This window comes from Onychomys torridus, chromosome 23 (genome assembly GCF_903995425.1).
Source record: "Onychomys torridus chromosome 23, mOncTor1.1, whole genome shotgun sequence".
NCBI classification, from domain to species: Eukaryota; Metazoa; Chordata; class Mammalia; order Rodentia; family Cricetidae; genus Onychomys; species Onychomys torridus.
In genome coordinates this window covers 692671-713775 of record NC_050465.1, presented here as the reverse complement: position 1 = coordinate 713775, position 21105 = coordinate 692671, and the positions used below count along the sequence as shown (strand labels likewise).

Sequence of the window (21105 nt, the reverse complement as noted above, 5' to 3'; positions counted from 1 at the left end):
GCAGGGAAAAACCCATGAGGTAGCTGTTCTACTCGACGTGACATGAAGTCCCCCACAGCGATCCTGGGGGTTTGTACTCCTCAACGGGACTCAACCCCAGTGTCACTGGATCCAAGAGTAGAATGGGCCTTGGGGTCAGCCCCTTCAGATCCTGTGCAGTAGTGTTGTTCTCATCCCCAATTTCAGGGTGCTGCCTGATGATGCCTTGTTTGTACTTGGTCATCCAGTACACCTCTGTATAAGAATGTCTCCACAATGAGATTGGATCTGCCCCCACTTGCCTGTGACTAGTCTCATGGCACGATCTGCTTCCAGTTGGCAAATCGATAAATACCAATTCTGTGAGGCCACCCAGAGGACTAGTGGAAGTGGTACTCATGTGATCTGTGGCTCATGGTGGGGTCTTCTCCACATCATGAGAATTTGGTCCTTGTCCGGTTCCTGTGGGGTTTCCATCTTGAGAGGGTGTTCGCACAAGCTTATCATTTATGCTTCCATGGACAGTAACCCCAGAAAGATGTCGAGCAGCTACGCATTCTCCTATAGCTCTTCCTCATTAATAACGTACACAGAACATTTCTATTTTCCTAAAGCTTTTTTCCCTTGCAATTTTTTGATATAACAAAGAAGGTATTATGAGGCTAAATGGAATTTTAAAATGAAAAAAGTAGAATGATGGCCTTGTGGGATCAGGTTTTTTGTTTGTTTTGTTTTTGTTTTTGAGGGGGGAGGAAATTCAATAAAAGATGAATTTTCAGTGATGTAAAGTCTAATTTTACTTTTGTTTAAATTAGAATGTGGCAGTAGACAAATACACAGCTGTTAGTGAATTGCAGATTAAGGCTGATGACATGGAAATCTCATGCCTCACCCCAGACACCCCAGGACTGCTGAGAATACTCCAGCAGTGCCTGGGTGTGTTTGGAAAATGATTCTGAGCAATCCCATTCTGCAAAGGCATGCATCTAGGTTTAGGTAAGCTTTTTACAAAATTTCCTGCAAGTCATGTATTTTCTCCTCCCTCGAGGAATAAAGTTAACTCTATTGTCCTTTCAAAGGAACACATAGGATTCTAATTATTAAAATGTACCATTTTCTATTATTTTAAAAAAGATTTATGTATATGACTATTTGGTCTCCATGTTTATGTTGTATGTACATCAGGGCTGATATCCTCAAAGGTCAGAAGAGGGCATCAGATTCCCTGAAACTAGAGTTATAGACCCTTGTGAACCAACATGTAGGTGCTAGGAATTGAACCTGGATCCTCTGCAAAAGCAGCCAGTTCTTTTAGCCACTGAGCCATTTATCTAGCCCCTTGTTGACTATTTGAAATTTCATATCTAAGCCAAAGGAGTAAATTCTGTGAATTCATGAATGTCATGGCTGGAACTTAAATGTTTGTATGGTACATATAGTTTGGTTTAATGTTGTTTTTCAAGAAAATAAGCTGCTACATTTGCAGTTAATCAGCTCAAATAGAAGAACCATGATGCCTAAGACTTATGTCAAAGTCAACGTATGCACTGTGAGCCCTAGGAGTGTGTTTTTGAAATTATAAATGTAATTAATCATAGAGAAGAATGACCTGGCCAGGAGACAGGGCTGCAAACATGCTGTGCCTGGTGAGTGTTCCTTGAGCACTGTGTTCCCTCAAGAGGCATCAATTTGTCTCGTGGCCAGGTTCCAGATGTTCCTGTGTGGCCTCTGCAAAGGAAAAGACATTTATAGGCATTTTGACATTGTAAGTAGAAACCCTTTAAATTTTGTATCCAAATAATCTTTTTTGCTTCTTGGAACATGAAGTCAGAGTTTTGAAAAAGGCTAAATTCAATCTAATCTAGGTGTGCTACACCATCCTTCCAATACTTTGTAGCTATAATTCATTTATACTTAGTCAAAGAAAGCTATGTGTTTGGGTATTTTTAAAAAAGATTTATTTTTATTTATTTAGTGGTGTGTGTGTGTGTGTGTGTGTGTGTGTGTGTGTGTGTGTGTGTGTTTCTGTTTCTGTGTGTATGTATATCTGTGTTTGTATGTGTGTGTATCTCTGTCTTTCTCTGTCTCTGTCTCTGTCTCTGTCTCTCTCTCTCTCTCTGTGTGTGTGTGTGTGTGTGTGTGTGTGTGTGTGTGTGTGTGTGTGTATCATGTAGAGGCCTAAAGAGTATGTAAGGTGTTCTCCTTATCACTCCCTACCTATTCCTTTGAGTCTGGGTCTTTCCCTGAACGCTGGTCTTGAATTTTGAATTTTCCTGGCCAGATAGGAAGCCAGCAAGACCTGCTGGGTTCTTATCTGTCCCTTGCTCATAGCTGAGGTTGTTATTTCTGTGACATCAAATTCTCATGTTGTACCTACCACAGGCATTCTTAATTGCTGTGCCATCTCTCTAATGCAATGGTTAGAATTTTTTACCCTAGTATATCAACTCTGTAATTTCAGGTCCAGTGACTACCTAGTCTGATTTTCACAGCCAAAGGAGTGGGCTAATGGATTCTTAGATGAAGATAATATAACAAGATTTTTGAAGTCTTGGTTGTTACAGATTCAGTGCCTTGGGGACATCTGTGTGGTTCAGGTTGGAATCTGGCTCCTGCTGTCTGTGGTTTTATGAGTGACAGAAGCTAGTTGGGTTCTCACCTCCTAACCTAATGCTCATTCACAGTGACCCAACCTTTTTGCAAATAGATCTGCTGAAAGCCCTCATTCCTGGAATCATCTTTATAGACAGTGGTTCCTGGAACTCCTCCAAGAGCAAGAAAATTCCAGACAATACTTCTCAGTGCTACAGTTAGCATACTGAAGTCTTCAGAAAGTTTACTTTCAGCCATTGCAGACTGAAACTCTTCTCTTTCAGCTGAGGATCAGGCTGGGTGTGCCCCATTCATGACCCCTGGCTGCTGGGGGAAGTAGAACTGTGGCCACTCCTGTCTCCACCTTCCTTTGGCTGACCCCTCTCTTCAGGCACACTGGGCTGCTTTGATGGAAATGTGCTCTGTCTTTTGATCCATGTCTATAAGGGGAAAATATGTCAGTCCCTCAGGCTGAGCCCAGCTTTTCCTGCACACAAGGATATGAAATAAATCTCCAGAGTGAGACTTACACAGGATGCTCCCCACACTGTCTCCCAACAACAGCAGCAGCTGGTTCCTCAGGTGAGCTGGGCACAGTGCTGAAGTGGATATTTTTTTCTTGGTCCTTAGCCAGGCTCTCAAAATAAGAACAACTCTTTTCATTTTGAAAATTTCAGCATGTATGAAAGTACAGAGCATTCTGGTACTATGTCTCCATTGCTTGGCCCCACCCATCATCAACTCAGTAAACAAGTTTTGACCTTGCCAACATCTAGATGCTTAGCTGTGAATAACCCAGATGTTCTTTGGAATCTAGCTGGTCTCTCCTGTAAATCAGTGTTGGCTGGGAGAGTCCTTTTGAGCAGAATGGGTTGAAGCATCTTTGCTGTGTTTTCACAGGCACAGGTATAACATGAATCTTAAAAGGTCTTATTAATAAAAAACATGGGAGCCAGATATTGGGGTGAATGCTGAAAGATCAGAGAAACAGAACAAGCCACAGCTAACTTCACCTCGCCAATTCCTCAGCTGAGCTTGCTTCCTCAAACTGGATGCCTCTGTATCCTCATCCGAATGGATCTCAGCTGAACTGCTACTAAAAGCCTAAAAGCCTAAAAGCCTAAAAGCCTAAAAGCCTAAAAAGGCTCTAGTTACTGGTCCTCATTACATACCTTTCTGCTTCCTGCCATCACTTCCTGGGATTAACGGTATGTGTCACCATGCCTGGCTGTTTCCAGTGTGGCTTTGAGCTCACAGATATCCAAATGGATCTCTGCCTCTGGAATGGTAGGATTAAAGGTGTGTGTGACCCCTGCCTAAACTCATGTTTAATATAGTGGCTGTTCTGTTCTCTGATTCCCAGGTAAGTTTACTGGGGTGCACAATATATCAACCACACACAAGGACCTGTTAGGCACTTCTTGGTTCAGGATGCTCAAAATCCTTGTTGCAGTTAGGCCCTTTGTATGGACCAATGGACCATACAAACCAGTGGATGTGTCTGTGATGATATATATATACATATATATATATATATATATATATATATATATATATATATACTATGTGGGAGAGATAGATGGATGGATGGATGGACGGACAGACAGACAGACAGATAGATAGATTAGAGATAGAGAGATAGAGGGAGAGAGGAAAGGATCCTGCTCTTGTTCAGAACCCTCCTGCAGTATCTGCTTACTTATCTTAATTTCATGAAGCACCAACTTTCAGTATAACTGCAATCTTAAATTTAAGTACCTCCTCTTTGGCAAAGGATAGACAAGGCTCTCTATATAAGTCAGACTTTTTATTTCCATAGCAAATACCTGAGAGAAACTTTTAAAGGAGGAACAACATATTTTGACTTATGTTTTCAGTCTATGGCTTCACAGTTCCCTCCGTCTTAGGCCTGTGGCAAAACAGAAACATCCCAGTGGAAGGGCATGAAGGGGAAAAAGCTTCCCATTTCATAGGAACTGGACAAACAGGACAGGGAGGAGAGAGAGAAGAGAGACCAGTGGCAAGAAAGAGCCTTCAAGGATGTGCTCCTAGCAACCTGTTTCCTGACTAACTGGGACCCATCTGTAGTTGCTACCACTACTCAGTAAGAATTTCAAATTATGAATTCACAGATGCATTCACCCCCGATGAAGGTTGAACCCTCATGTTCTAGTTGCTTTTACTGGGGGCCAGGGCTTCCCCATCCAAGCATTTTAAGGGAAATCTTCCTAATCAACCATAACAATCTGGCAAGTCTGTTCAATTGTGATTAGGCACTTGGTAGACATGAGACATTTTCAACCAGTAGGAAGACTGTTTATGCCTACATTGATACTTGATAAATGTGATGATATTCTCAAGAAAATGAAGAGACTTGAGGCAGTGAACTGAAGGAGAAGTCAGTAATGCAGAGTTAAGGAAGGCAACCTGACAGGAAAGGAGTGGGTACAAATATGGAAAACCAGAGCAGGCACTGAAATGCTGCCATTTGCTTGAGGTTATTTCCGAGTAGGGATGGAGGGTTCTCTCAGTGCTATATGACACCCGAGGCTGCACTCAGTGTTACAGTGAACAGCTGTAAATGGCAAAAAACTTGGAATCCAACAATATGAGTTTAAACTTTGACCTTGTACTTGCTATCTGAGACATTTTAAGCCGTTTATTTGATTTATCTGTTGAGTGTGTTTGCATTTTATAAAACAGAACTAGCAATACCCACCTGACAGATATAGGGCAGGTTAATGAGATAATTCTATGTAAGCAAAGTTCACCAAGAATGAAATTCATTATCTAGGCAGCTGGTGTTTCTATGTTCATACTGATGCCATGGGGACATCAAAACTAAGTCTGGTTTCCTTGTACCTTTCTTATGGAGAAGATAACATAGAATTTGGTAATTTCATATTTTTACTTTTAAATATTAATTTTTATTCTATGTGTTTGAGGGTTTTGCCTTCATGTATGTTTGTGTATTATGTGTGTGCCTGATGCCTAAGGATGCCAGAAGAGGGCAATGGATCCCCTGGAACTAGAGTTAGAGACCATTGTGAGCCACCATATGGATGTTAGAAATTGAACCCTTGTCCTCTGGAAGGGCAGCCAGTACTCTTTACTACTGAGCCATCTCTTTAGTCTCAAGTTCTTTTTAAAGAGAGAGATGCAGTTGCTCAGAATGATTATTTTTAGGCTGGCTTGTCTGTCCTCTGGTGTAAGATTTTTGTGAGGATGTAAAAAAGACAAAGGATGAGACATTCAAAGTAAGTTGGGGCCTTGAGTGTCATGCTGGGGAGTGCAGACTCACTCATATATTAAGCTCTATATTATATAATATTTTCAGTGTTATATAATACTGAAAAGAAAAAAAAATCCCAGTCTAAGTCAGAATAGAGGCCTTTGTAAGTCAGGTGACAGGAGCTGAGTTAGGAGAAAGAAGTAGTCACGTGGGCTGCAGAGCCCTGTGTAGTAGTCAGAGGTGAGCTTCAAATGACTGACTATAGCTCACTCAAAAGGGCAATCTGGGTGCCTCATGTTGTCTGCACTGTTGATAAGGAAAACATTTAGTTGCTGGGACTCACAACATGAGTGAGTTTCCCTGGGACATGAGTGAGCTTCCCTGGGTATGTATGACTTGCTTGTGGTGCTTCACATAATTATGGCGTCTGCTGTTCTTGACCACCTCCTCATAAGTAAATGCAATTGTAGGGGTGCTTCTTATGGGCACTTCCAATACTCAATTGATGATGTAAATTGAAGTAGCAACTCAGGGCAATTTTGCCAGGAGAACAAGAAAATATGGCTGGGATTCTGGCTCTGATGGCCAACTTAAAAGTAATGAAAAGCCATGATTGTACTGAGAAAGGATTTTTTTTTTTTTTTTTGAGACAGAGTTTCTGTTATGTAGTCAAAGATGACTTTGAACTCATGATCCTCTTCTCTCCACCTACCAGGTGCTGTGTTTACAGGTGTGTGCCACCTGGCTTTTTGTTTCTGTGAGACAGACAGGGTTTTACACTGTAGCCCAGGTTGGCCTCATCTACTAGAATCATGCATGAACCACCATGCTCAGCTGAATTCTACACCTGTATACTTCTTGAAGACATTGTCTTCTCCATTAGCCTTTAAATGGGATCAAAGTTGATCTATATTCCACCATATTCCCTGTCCTCTCATATTGATCTACATTCCTTAGCACTATGTGGCAGGATGTATCTGTTGTCATTCTAAGGTCTTACCTTCCAAAGAATGTGTCCATTTCTTACATTGTAATAATAAGCTCTACAAGCAGACATAGTTTTTTTTTCTGTCCTTCACCACTTCACTAGAACCCACAACATCGTGACACATGGTGGGTGCAAAGCACGCTTGCTGAATGAGTGTGATTAACAAATTTGTGCTGGGCAGCATCTCTTTTCAACGATCTGGAAAAAAATGAGTTATTTTATAACATGGAATAAAGATACTGCACATCTTTGGAAAATCGCCTAAGATAGTAGGACTGACATCGTTATGTGGAAATTGAAGGAGTGAACAAAATGTTCCTAAGTGGCTCTCCAGCTTCCAGTCTAAGGAGGCTGTAGGACCATTTGTTTCAGGGTTGGTGACTATACAGGTAAACTATGGTAAAGAGACAAAGTAACAGAGTATCAAGCACCATTACTGTGCCAGTATCCTTTTGGGTCTCTTTTGGCATATCCTTCCCCAAGTTTTATATCATGTCAGAGGCCAGAGCTTGTAAGGCTGTCTGTCTCAATGATTCCCAACATTGACACCATCAAGATTTGGGACTGGAACATTTCTTAAGGTGATCTGTACAATGCTTAGCAGCATCCCTAAACTCCATTCATTAGATGCTAATAGCAGATTCCCAATTGTAACCACCAGGGATCTCTCCAGATATTGATAATGTGTTCTGTGGGGTAAAAAGCTCCCAGAGAATTACTGCCCTGTATGATGTCACATCTGATTGTTTTTATTTTTCCACATCTAATTACTCCCTGTCACTTGCTCTAATCTGGCCATATTGGCCTCTGGATCTTTCTTGAAGTCTTTTCATTGCCAGTTGACTTTACTTGGGGTGATCTTTCCATGGATGCCCCTCTTGTCTTCATTCAGTCACCATCTAGCTCTAGTTGTTGTATTCCAGCACACCTTCTTTAAAACCCTGGTCTTTCCAGCCCCCCAGAACAGTTCTTGCTGAAGTTAGTGCTCAGTGAGCTGTTGAATGAATAGGTGGGTAAGTGAATACACAGATGATTGAATATTCCTTTAATCTGGAACTCTTTGGTGTAAGCCATGGAGAAAGATTCATTAATATACAAATAGAATATTTGACTTCAAGCTGTTTAGGAAAACTGATATTCTATCCTGAGTTTGAAATTTAATCTCTGAATGACACATTTCATATTACTTCAAAATTACATTTACTTGTACATGAACAGTGTTTTGATAAGGGTGCATCTTTTGGTAATTTTAGGTGAGCTGCTAACTTCAAAGACATCTGCTTTGTCTCAGCCTGGCCACATTAATTGGACTCAGATTGGTGAATGGGTAGCACATTCACTTTCTCAAGGATATTTTATAGCTTTCAATGATTAAACAATATTTTTCCATAAAATATATACCAACATAGTTTCTCCTATCATGGATATTCACAATTTCTTATAAGTCATCAGTCTTGAAACTATAAAACAAACTTCTGTATCAATTGAGTTTGTTCTTTGATAATTTTACACATGTATATACTGCACTCTGATACCCCTCCCCATTGGGTCCCTCTTGTCACTATTAACTCCCTTTCCTATAAATCCCTTTTTCAAGTTTTGTGATTTTTGGTTTGGTTTTTCCAGACAGGGTTTCTCTGTATAGTGTTGGTTCCTGTCCTGGATCTCACTCTGTAGACCAGGCTGGTCTCAAATTCATAGAAATCCACCTGGCTCTGCCTCATGAGTGCTGGAATTAAAGGCGTGCACCACTACCGCCCGGATTGGTTTGGTTTTTGTAGTCCACTTGGTTTAATCAGGGCTGTTGTGTGGCCATTGATTGCATTGGGTCAGTGCACAGCTGAAAGGAATAACTCCCCTCTCTGTGAATCTGTCAAGAACCAGCATGAGGGTGCAGGCCCCTGAGCTAATTCATGTTCCCTCCAAACTAAGTCTTTTTTGTTTTTTTGTTGTTGTTTTTTTGTTTTGTTTTTTCGAGACAGGGTTTCTCTGTGTAGCTTTGCACCTTTCCTGGAACTCACTTGGTAGCCCAGGCTAGCCTCGAACTCACAGAGATCCGCCTGGCTCTGCCTCCTGAGTGCTGGGATTAAAGGTGTGCACCACCACCGCCCGGCTTCAAACTAAGTCTTTTAATAGTATAGGAGAGTTCATTGCCCATGCAAGCACTTGAACTTTACAGTGTGTTCTGCAGAAGATGCAAAGATTTAACAAAAACATTTCATATTTATGGATATTTAAACATTTCCTTCCTTGCTTATCAAACAAGAAATTGAAATCCATTCAGTGTTTTGCTTTGTCAAAAAGCAATGGCTTTAGCAGTTTCTTATCACTTCTTTCAGTGCTTAAAGTGAAGCAAACTAAAGCATGTGCCTCTGTTTTAGCTTTGAATTAAAATAAAAGCCAACTTGATAATATTTGATTTGGGGGTCTTAATAATTTATGTTTACAATCCGCATGTTTTTTATGGTACTCACTAGGTAAGTTAAGTGCAAAATGCATCTTTCAGATAACCAAGGCAATTTATCTGTAGTATAAAACGTCTAGATACAAACCAAGCAAATTCTAGACTACAGCTGCCTATACCAATGGCATATGGCAATTTCCCACCACAGGAGGCCTGTCTGTGTTGGGTGTATACACAGTATCTACTATATATTTAAAAAAATGGTCAAAAATTTCCCTCTGCACAAAGGGCTCCAGACACAAATCTTGCAAATATTGAAGGTGTGCTCTCTTTTGCATTTGAGCAAAGAAAAGATTTTTCTCATAATATAGTTCTAGAGAAAGCAGTTTCCTATTTAAAAATCTCTGTTGCTAACAGTCCTCATGTAGCTTCAGCCAGCCACAGTATCTCTGCAAACACAACCAAGAGGAAAGCCAGCATCACGGGAAGCCAGCATCACGGAAAACCAGATGAGCCCAGAAACTCTTGCTAGAGTGCAGAGGGGTAGGTTTGTTCAGCAGGAGGAGCTCTGAGAGGTGTTAGGTACACAGGGCAGGGAACACAGCTTTCACTGAAGAAAACCTGCTGCCTTGACTCCAGCTGTTCTGTGTCTAAGGAAGACCACTCCTTGAACTAAAAAGGAGAGTTGGTTGTGAAGATCAAAACAGGAACTCATCCTATTCCTGTAGCAGAAAAGCGGTATAAACCCTGGCAGTTTGATCATATTCGAGGTTGTATTTATTTATTTATTTTTTTGCATGGCCTCTTACTTGGTTGACAAGTTGAAGACTACTGCTCCTCGATTCAGTCACTTGTTGTGAAGGGTTCTTTGATGGCATAAAACATGATCTCATGGGAAAGGGATAGGTTTTCTTAGAAAGCGAGTCTGCTGTGGGCAGAAGGGCAGAAATGGAAGGAAGTATAACTCTGAGTGGAACCAAAGCCAAATAAAAGCTATTTTGCAGAATGACTTCAGTGGGTATTCCAGGAACATAAAGATGAGTCAATGCTAGGAAATCTAGACATTCGATTTATAAAACAACAAGATACAAATGAAAGCAATAATAATTTATACAGAACGTAAAATGGCATGATACAATTCAACAGTCATTATAGCAGCCCACTATGGGGTAAATTCTTCAAACATCTTTGAGATAAAAATAAAATGGCTGCTGATGTGACTGAGTTCCAGAGAAGGGTGACGTTATTTGCAGTCTATATAATTTTTTTGTTCTGTTTTGTGTTGTTCAGAAAGCCTTGAGACTTAATTGAAAACTGGCCCATGGTGAAAAGTCAGTGTGACAACTCGTAACAAAATTTTACTAGCATTTGATGTCAGGAATGATCAGTAGCAAGAACAGAGGGCATCAGAAGAATGGAATGAGGCAGCTCTCTTGTCACCTATTAAGAAATCTAAATGTATAGGAGCATTATCAAGAAATGTACCACAATGGTTAAACTGGATTGAGAGACAAAATATATTAAAGAAAAGTATGGACAACTCTGTCTACTTTCAGGGGGTAGGAAGGTATGGGTTGTGCTGATAGGGTGCTAGATGGAGGTCCTGAAAGTCTCTAAGATTAGTGGTTGTCTTAGTATTTCTATTGCTGCGATGAAACACCATGACCAAAAAGCAAGTTGGGGAGAAAAGGGTTTATTTAGCTTACACTTCAGCATTGCTGTTTATCACTGAAGGAAGCAGGACAGGAACCCAAATAGGGTAGGATCCCTGGGGCTTGTTGGGAAGTCAACCTAGCCTTTTTGGTGAGTCCCAGGCCAATGAAAAATCTGTCAAAAGAAGTAATGGACAGTGCCTGATAAACTACACCAAAGTAGTTTCCACATGCACATGTATACACTTGCACATTCACTTGCATATATGTGCACCTGCAGGACACTAACACTTTATCCACCATCATCTCTTTCCACCTCTCCAGGAATACCTACCCATGTACAGGACTTGGGGAGAGAGCCAAGAAATGTGCTTTTGTTTAGATCTTTTTAAAAATAAATTATGTTAGCTAAGTGGCTTTCTTCTTTGGATATAATAAAGGTAGAACATAACACAATAAGAAGGCAAATATAGATGTATTAAGCTATGGGTAAATTTTGAGGGCTATATAATCTTCTACATTGCCACTCTGGAAGACAGTAGTCACACACATTTCAAACTCATTACTCTTGGTGAACTTTTTTGACTATTCATCGGGCACTACCATCCTTATGGACTTGAGGGCTTTAGTGGTAGCAAATCTCCATGTTATAAAGACAAACTTTTACTTTTTCAATTTTTATTATTTGATAATTTCATACATGCATATAATACACTTTTACCAAACCATTTCTCTCCTCCAGTCCCCCCACTGCTTCTCTCTCCCAGCTTAATCTGCTCTCTCTATTTTTGTAGCCATACAGTGTACTTAGCGATGCCTGTATGCACAGTGTAGGAACATCTCATGGAGCCTTTCAGGGGTTTTACCCTTGAAGAAAGCTGACTCTCCCTCCCTCAGCAGCCATCAGTTGCCTATAGCTCCTCAGCTAGGGGTGGGATTTCATGGGCTTCTCCTCCACCCATGCGGAGATTTTGGCTGACTTGATTTGTGCCAGTCTTGTGTATAGAGTCACAGCTGCTATGAGTTTGTGTGTGCAACAGTCCAGCTATGTCCAAAAAGTAACTGTTTCACTGTAGACCTCCATTAACTTTGCCTCTTACATGCTTTCCGCTACAGTGTTCACTAATATTCTTCTTTTTGGCCTCCCCCATCTTCACCACGATCTACATTGTTTTGTATGAGCATTGGAGCCAGGTCTGTGTTTTCCTCATGCCTGTAGGAAGGTCCAGTTTCCATTCCCACCCCGTTTTTTTTCTTTAATTGTTGTTACACACACACACACACACACACACACACACACACACACACACACTCCTAAATATAAAAATACAACCTTCTCATCTATATAAAGTTCTATGTACGTATGTTTTCAGCACTGACCATTTGGTGTTGGGAAGATGATTGCTCACACTCCCAGCATTCCTTAGGTGCCTGTAGTTCTTTGTCTAGGGTTGAGGCCTGATGAGCTTTCCTCCTTTTACATTAGTATGTCAATTGGTGCTATCTTTGTTCAGATCATCTTTAGGCAGTCATGTCAGTGAAATGTCCCTGACATTTCTAGGAGATACAATCTCACGTCCAATTTCCTGTTTCTCTGGCTCTCACAATCTTTCCATTCTCTCTTCTGTAATGATTCCTGAGCCTTAAATGCAAGAGTTGTATTGTAGATGTATTTGTAATTACTGGGCTTTGCAACTCCACATGTTAATTAATGGTTGCGGTTTTCTGTAATGGTCTCTGCTGCAAAGAGAAGTGTCCTTGATGTGGGATGAGACGTATACTTACCTGAGGCTGTAATGATAAATATTTAGAACACATTTAGGGATTATGCTGGTTTAATAAAGCGGTAGTTGTAGGTTCTCCTCCAAGGTCTGTGACTTCATTAGGTAATGGGCTCAGTTTCTAGTACCAAGCATGAGTCCCTCTTGTTGAACAGGTCTCACATTCAATTAGAGAGCTGTTGGTCTCTGTTGAGGTATGCACGCCTCTATTGTACCCTTAGCATTATCGTACCACGCGGGTGGTTGTGGTTCACAGTCATCATAACTGTGAGTAGGACTGTTGGGTGCTTCTCTTCTGTGCATGCTTGCACGGCATTTCTGGCACCATGAAAGCTAGTCCTCAGAAGAAGGAGGTCAAGTAAGATCCAGTTCTGGTCCTCTGGTCCTGTGTCTGAAGTGCATGGTGTTTTCAGCAATAGGGACTTGGGAAGGTCCAGTTTGATTTGGGCTTTTCAGCTACTTTAGAATAAAGCTTTAATTCAGAGTCATTTTTTTAGTCCAGTGTTTGAGTTGTAGAACTGTACTAAGGTCATGTGGCTGTAATAAATGAAATGCTCCTTGAATCAGATCCTTTATATTTTCTCTTGCTCCCAGGGACTCTTTGAGATCAATTTATAAAGTCATTCAGTGAGTCTGCTTGGTATACTGGAAAGATGGGCCAAGTAGGCCATTTGGGTTGTGAGCACTATCTATGCTGAGCTGGTTGGCATGGTCCCCAATTTGGATGGCATGGTGTATACTACAACAAAGCTGCCATTCCCACGGGTCAGCGAAACTTCACTTTTAGTTTAAAACAAGTAGTTCTTTCTATTTCTATCTTAGGTAGACTGAAAGTGGTTGGGATAAATATGAATAAGCTATAAAAATAAATGTCCAAAATTAAACTGCAAAGAGCCATGTCCTATTTTTCACATAACAGGATTTAGCCAGATTATGACATAAAGTTGGGGGATTAAATCACTCAGCACTGATGTCTTTATAAAAGGACAGGACTTGTGAACCTTCAGTTTTGCTCAAAGCATGTGTTTTAGAGTATTGTATTCAAGTATTACATCCTTTATTTTTGTGTCTTAGGCAACTTTTTCCTGCACCTGTGAGGACCAATACATTGGCACATTCTGTGAAGAATTTGATGCTTGCCAGAGGAAACCCTGCCAGAATGAGGCGAGCTGCATCGATGCAAATGAGAAGCAGGATGGAAGCAATTTCACTTGCCACTGCCTTCCTGGTAAGGTTTACTCAGCCTTAGCCAGCAGATGTCTCTGGAGAATATATGCACATCAATTACGGGTGGGCAAGCAATACTCTGTTCAGCTGCTGGACAAAAGAGTCTCATTTGAACTTATCAGTCTGCATACACTTAAGGACTAGAAGAAAGAAGTAGATGTAGGCCAAACATACCCTGGGCTTGCTTTCAGATGTTAGGGTTTTTTGATCAGGAAAATGATATTCTTAGTCAAGTAGCAAACTGTATGTTTCAGAAAACAATTGCACAAGTATGTCCTGAAATGGGGTGGTATTGCTCTAGGTGATTACATCAAGTCACTTAAGAAAAAAATCTAGGATGAACCACACAAGTTGTGCACAGGCACCCGAGCCTCCCATTTATGACCATTTTCTTTGGTTCATGTGTGAACCTCAGCCTGAGTTCCCAGCAGGCTGTTCTCCATTACAGGGCAAGTCTCATTAATATGGAGTATTCTCGAATGGAACATGAGATTTGAAATTCTCTAAGCGTTTGAGTATCTTGATACTGTTGTGAAAAAGTAAAAGAATATTAAATTTTTCTCTTGCCATGCGAACAACTCCAATCACTTTTCTCCTGTTGCCAATCTCTGCTACTGTGTGGGAACTGGGGTGAGATAGGGGTTGAAACTGGAGTGTGGGGGGGAATGGGAGTCATAGAGAGTTGTTACTTCCTGTACAAAACACAGCCAAACAGTGTAGAAGTTTATCAACTGGAAAGGACAATTCTTACTTACCAAATCCTAGGAATCAGATAGTAATTTGCCACATTTATCAAGTCATTTTGTGTGTGTGTGTGTGTGTGTGTGTGTGTGTGTGTGTGTGTGTGTGTGTGTGTTAGGTCAGATGACACTATTTTTCTATATACACATTTCTCAAAGATTGTTGTACACTGTAGCTTCTATTTTCTGGCTATTTAAAGGTTGATCACATGCGTCCTTGCATGGCGTGCACATGGAACAATGTCATTCATTTGAACCATTATACCTCCTACATTTGTATGTCTGGTTAGATTCTCCTTCAGCCCACTCATCTGAATGTCACCTTGGTATCTCTGTTTGGATGTTCCAGGCCCTTGTAAGCTCAGACATCCCCGAGCTGAATTCAGTGGCCCCAGCTCTACATCGCTCATCTTCCTGTCTTCCAGCCAGTCCTCTACATGTTATCCTAGGTGCCCTTTGCCTTCTATTTCTGCACTGTTTCTACTTCCAAGAACCCTCTATTTTCCCACCTGTAACAGTTTTTTCTTACCTAACAAACACACCCGAAGGAAAAGCTCAAGGGGAAGGACTTATTTGGGTCCTGATTGCCTGGTTGTTTGAATCCATTGTTCTTAGACTGTAGTTAGATAGACTTTGCTTTTATAGTTATTACATTTTATGCCTTATTTAAGATATTATTTTCTTGTTTCTGATCATGTTTTATTTCTTCTATTAAGAAAACAGCTATTTCATAGTACCATGCTTATCAATAGCTGTGAGCTGTTTTACTGCACTGCTTGTTAATAAGGCAATTGTATTTTCTGAATATTATGTCTTGCTATCCCTGCCCCTCCCCCCAAATTTCCAATGAATATCATGTTGACACCTAGGTGTCACCACACATTGTTCACAGATTAAACAGGGCTCAAAATGAAATGAATGCTCTCGCTGGTGTGAGCATAGTGCTTTGAGTCTCTCTTTGGAGATGGGTTGCCTGTGTGAAGTTGCCCACCTGTGGGAAACTCTCATCCCATGGAAGCTTGCTTTGTTTTATGGGATTTTAAAACAGCTGCAGAGTTATAGACACTAATTAAAAGCTTTTCAAAAATTCTTTGAAAATTTCATATATGCATATAATGAAATAGGATTGTATCCATCTCCCATTTACCCGCTCCAACTCCTCCGGGATCTCCCTCCACATTCCCCCCTCTCAACTTTATATCCTTTTATGATCCTTCAAAAAAAAAAATAGTTCATTAAGTCCAGTTTGTCAGTGTTTTGAGTTACTTGACTTAGTGTTGGTAGAAGAAAGAGTGACCCTGCGTTATAGCTTTTGCTAGCAGCAGGGGGATGAGCTTCTGATGAACTGAATGCCTACCAGCTTGCAGAAGCCTCTTTATTGTTACACAAAAGGTACTTTTAAGCACATCAGTTTCCTCCTATCTGATCTAGGAGTTGTCTAAGCAGTTCTCAGACTTCTTGGTTTGCCAGGTATGTCTGGGGACTAAGTTAAGCAAAGGCTGTGGATGAATCATTTAGGGGAAAGCAGCTCCATAAACCACAGATAGCAACCACTGACTATGTACAAAAGGTTACTCAAAAGCCAAGGTGCCATCATTCCAGAATTCATGGCATATGCATGGGTCTGTGGAATCTCTCTCTACTCCAGTTAGTGAGGCCCAGGTGTGCATGTGTGCAGGACCATCCACAGGAGAAGGGACCTACCAGTGGCCAGACTCTCAATACAAAGAATGGTTCTCTCTCCCCAGCAGCTATCAACTGCCAACAGCTCCATCAGTTAGGGGTGTGACCTCACCCATCTGTGCTAGAATTCTGGCTCAATTCATTTTGTGCAGATCTTGTGCAGTCAGCCAGTTATGGTTCATGAGATTTTTTTTTTTTGATTCATGGGTAATTAGAGATTATGAATATGGTGGGTTAGAATTTGAGTTGATTCAATAACAAACATTTGTCTTTTTTGGTTTTTATTTGGTTTTTAAACAATAGCCTGTAAGCAGGACTTTTCTAGTTGCTGAGAAGTCATGGCTTTCAGAAAAGCTATATATACATCTGAACAATATAAAATGAGTTCTTTATTATTGTTAAAATTTGTATCATAAGGAAAATGTTATTATCAAGTGTGATAGATATTACTGGCAATACTTTCAGAAAGAAGATTATCAAAGACATCAAATACTGCAGGAGAATTTAACAGGAGGTTCTGAATTTGGAATGAATTAAATCAGGCTTTGTCTAAATTCTTGGTAATCTCCCATTGCCTGGTCCCCATGTGGGCCTTCTGATTTGAACTGATAAAATTAACTCTCTTTGGTTCTTGAGCCTGCTTGGATTTGGGGAAGGAACACACAACTCTCTCCATCATGTCAAATCCCCCTGCTTTGGAAACACACAGGAAATATATGAGTAAAATGAAATTTAACTGTTTAAACCAAGACTATTTTATTAAAGCCTTCTAACGTCAAGAATATGTTTTTTTTCTCAAAGGAGCCATTTCTTTTCTTTTTTTTTTTTATTAAAAGAATAGCCATGATACAAATTCACAACTGCCACTGCCAAAATATTTTTAGCATTTTGCAAAGGATTTCCATAATGCCTCAAAGCACCACATTGTTCTGACTAATCAGTGATTTTAGACTATTTTTAAGAACTCATTGTTGCTGAGGCAAGTGTAGCATGTGGGCCCCTCTACTGTTACCTTGGAAACATTGATTGCTAGAGGGTCAGTGCCTGTGAAGTTGGTACCTCCACCTGGGGACAAGTCCCCACATCTTCTGTGAGTCCTCATATATGATCCAAGTGTGTTTAAGTGGATCATGGTGTTGTGCTTAAAAGATGGGCTGCTTCCTTCTATGTTTTAGGCTAGAAGGCATTGAGATCTTTCCTCTATATATGTGAAGTCTGGAGGCTGAAGGACACATTCAAGGTCACAAGGCCTATGGGAGAAACAGACACAGTTCCATTACTCTGCCCATCTGGGAGCTTTTCTCTGCACACTAGGGGCTCCTCAGTTTTTCATTTACTCTGTGTATAGTAGTATTTTGACTAATGGCACTGTCTCTTCTCAGGACCAGAGATGGCAAAACCAAAATTATGTGGCTCACAGGGGATTTCAAGCTGGCCTTTCTGATTTACTGGTTATGTGACCATCCTAAACTTCCTTAAAGCTCTGGCATGTTTCTTCATCTTTAAAATACAGGATGATGAAAGGATCATTCATTCATCCAACAGTTATTTATCAAAAGCTTGCTACACATCAGGTGTTTTCTGGGTTCTCTGAATACAGGTGCTCAAGTCCTTATGCACACAGAGGTCATAGTTTAGGGATGGAGATGGCTAAACCACATGCATGCATGCGTGTACTATGGTGTCTGTATGTGGGTATACATGTATGTTTGTGCGTATGTGTATATGTATGTGGTCAACAGAAAGAAATAGGGTGTGACTGGGTCAGTGAGTGACACACTCATGAATGGAGTTGCTGTCCTTATAAAAGAGGTTGCTGCCTTCCTTTCTGCCATGTAAGGACAATAGAAAACATTGTGAGGAAGAGGACCTGACTAGATACCGAATCTGCTGGTACTTTGATTTTGGACTACTTAGCCTCCAGTTCTACCAACATGATGCTGTTGGCATTTCATAGTTCCCCAGTGTCAAGCACCAGCTCACAGGGATCTTGTCCCAAAGATGATGGGAGCCTTTGATGGCCAGCTGCAGTGGCCCATGTGATGCCCCTCTTGGAAACATCAGTCTGGAACTGGGGGAAGAATGAGCACCAGAAGACACACTGAAAAGATGGCTAGGAGGCTATTGGCCATCCAGGCAGCATATAGGCACAGCTGGACCACTGCCTATAGAAGTGACAAGAGGCTTTGACTGGGGATGTAGTTGAGGGTAGAGCTGATGATACTTGCTGGTCAGTCGGATAGGAAGTATGATAATAGTGAGAAGTTGTGGATACCTTCAAATTTTTTAAAATAAGAGCTCATTGAGATATCCATATACTATTAAAATATATAATTCAATGGATTTTTTTTAGTATATTCAGGATTGGGTAACTATCATTACAATAAATTTTAGGACATTTCATCACCTCAAAATATGCATTCATCACCTGATCCTACTACTTCCCCAAACTCCAGCTTTAGGTAACTTTCTGCCTCATAGATTTGCCTACTTTAGACATTTCATATACATTCAGTTATATGATAGGTAATGTTTATAAGCAGGTTTTCCCCATTGAATACAATGCTTCTATGGCTCATCCATGACTTGATGTGGATGGGTACTGCTTTCTTCATAATTCCTGAGTCATTTTCACCTGAGGACACACACCATGCTTTGGTCATCCACTCATGTCCTTATGGCTGGAGGCTACTGTAGAAAATGCTGCTGTATTCTTCCCAAGTCTGGCCACACCATCTAGTCTTCCATTTTGGTCCTTTCCTCTTTTCTACTATATTCCATGTCCCTCTCCATCTCTCTTGCTTCTTATCTGCTAGGGAGAAGTTCTCTGTCTGAACCCTGCCCCTTTACACTATTAAGAAGGCAGCAAATCATCACTGCTTCTGTCTGTGTTCAGCTTCTCTCCCTCCTCCTTTCTCCCTTTTTCCTCCTCTCCCTTTCTCTCGATCTCTAGTTCCCTGTCTTCCTCCTCTCCCCTCTCCTCTTTCTTTGTCTTTGGTACATATTGATCTGTTTGACTGCTTGTTTTTTAAATGAATCACCAGCTTGCTCACATCACATCATGGAGCTGTTTCTCTGAGGTCAGCCTTCAGTGTCATCTCCTCCTGGTCGTCTCTCTGCCCACAGTGCTTGTCTCTTTGGAAACATTCCTTGTGTGGTTTTCGGAGCCTTTCTGTGTCCATTCTCGAGTTCTCACAAGATCTCATCTCCCTCTTTCCTTTTTAGCCACTCTCCTGGGCCTTTGGTAGCAGTTTCTCATTCCGAGCTGTCACCACAGGGATGGCTTCCAGACCCTCCTGTCAGTCTGGCCTCTCACCTCAGCTCTGCCAGTATTATTGGACTTGGCATTGATGCATCTGCTCACTGCTGCTGATGCCGCTGTTCTCCCTGATTGCTCAGGCTGGATGCTAGACCTTGATGGTTCTGCCTTTCTATCATTTATCCCTGGATACTTATTTATGATGATTCCTTATCTGACTCTTCCTATTCCACCACAACAGCCCTGATTCAAGCTGCTGTCATCTGCTGTCTGAGTGATAGTGACAAGCCTCTGCCTCCCTACATTCCATCTTTTCTTTGTTCACTGCTGCTTGAGATACTTAGGAAGCTCAGACCAGGGATGACTGAAGGGGTGCTCTGGACTGAGAAGGGCAAAGCCAGCACCCAGGTGATGTTGTTTTTCATGACCTTGGGGAAATGCTTCGATCTTACTGTGTCTCTATCCAAAGTAGGGTGGAAGGATGGTAGTCAATGGGCACAGTTGAATGACTGCTTTGACAGTACAGTGGATACCTGTGGCATGCTCACACAGGTACTTGTCTGGTACACAGTCAGCACTCAAAAAGGTACCAGCTGCCACATCTGTTGCCAAAGCGAGAGCAAAAGCCTGTAGTTCTGCACCGAGCCTGCCACTGCTTCCTTCAGTCAGAACTTGGACTTCAGGTTTCTGTGGTTCCTGTACTGGACCATTGGCAACACTTAGGACCTTCTCTCTCCTCTCCTAAGGCAGGAGAGCCAAGCTGCATACTTCCCTGGCCTCATAGAGGGTCTGTTGGCCCTCATTGTTAGAATTCTGCCCTCACTCCAGCTGCATGACCACACATGCACAGTTCAGGAGTTAAGCAAAGGGTCTTGTGTCTTACGTCATCAGTGCTTGCTGGTGATCACATATGCGCAATGTGGTTGCACAATCTGAGCATGCGTGGCGTTGCTCTGTAAGCCCATCTGTGCCTTAAAGAGCTGAGACTCAGACCCCACCCTCTCTTTTTCTCTCTCTGTTCTGTTCTGCTCTCTCATTTTCCCTCTCTCTGCACATGCTTCCTCCCCAGGCAGGCCTGGTTCTCTTGTCTCCCTCCTCCCAATAAAGCTCTGAAACTAATACTGGGCTCTGTCATGACTGTGACCTTTCCATGTGGTAACCAGTGCTGTAACCAGTGTCACTTATCATTCATTGCATTGGTGCCATGACTCGGAGGAGGAAGAGGGGCCGGGTACAAGAGAACATATGCATACACAAACATATGTGTACACATAGTCATGTTTATATTCTTATATACTCCATGTTTGGAGTGCAAATGGACATGCAACATATATACATACATATACATACAGCATACACCTGCACACAGATCTACACATACATTTATATGCATTCACATGCTCATGTACACACACACACACACACACACACACACACACACACACACACACACAGAAGCACACACACAAGCCCAGGATGAGTGGCCCACATGGGATACCTCTTTCTCTGGCCTTGGACATTGATACAAGAGAAAGGTGAAGAATGAATTTCTTTCTCTATCCCTCCAT

The 21105-nt window shown here is 41.4% G+C and overlaps 1 protein-coding gene across 1 annotated transcript in view; it reads left to right on the top strand.

The window, feature by feature from the left end:
• The window catches only part of Dner (delta/notch like EGF repeat containing), a 336946-nt gene that overhangs the window by 188999 nt on the left and 126842 nt on the right, over nt 1-21105 (top strand). The window contains exon 6 of the mRNA XM_036173515.1: nt 13703-13856. Coding sequence (XP_036029408.1) covers nt 13703-13856 — 154 coding nt within the window. The remainder of the gene's footprint in view (nt 1-13702; nt 13857-21105) is intronic.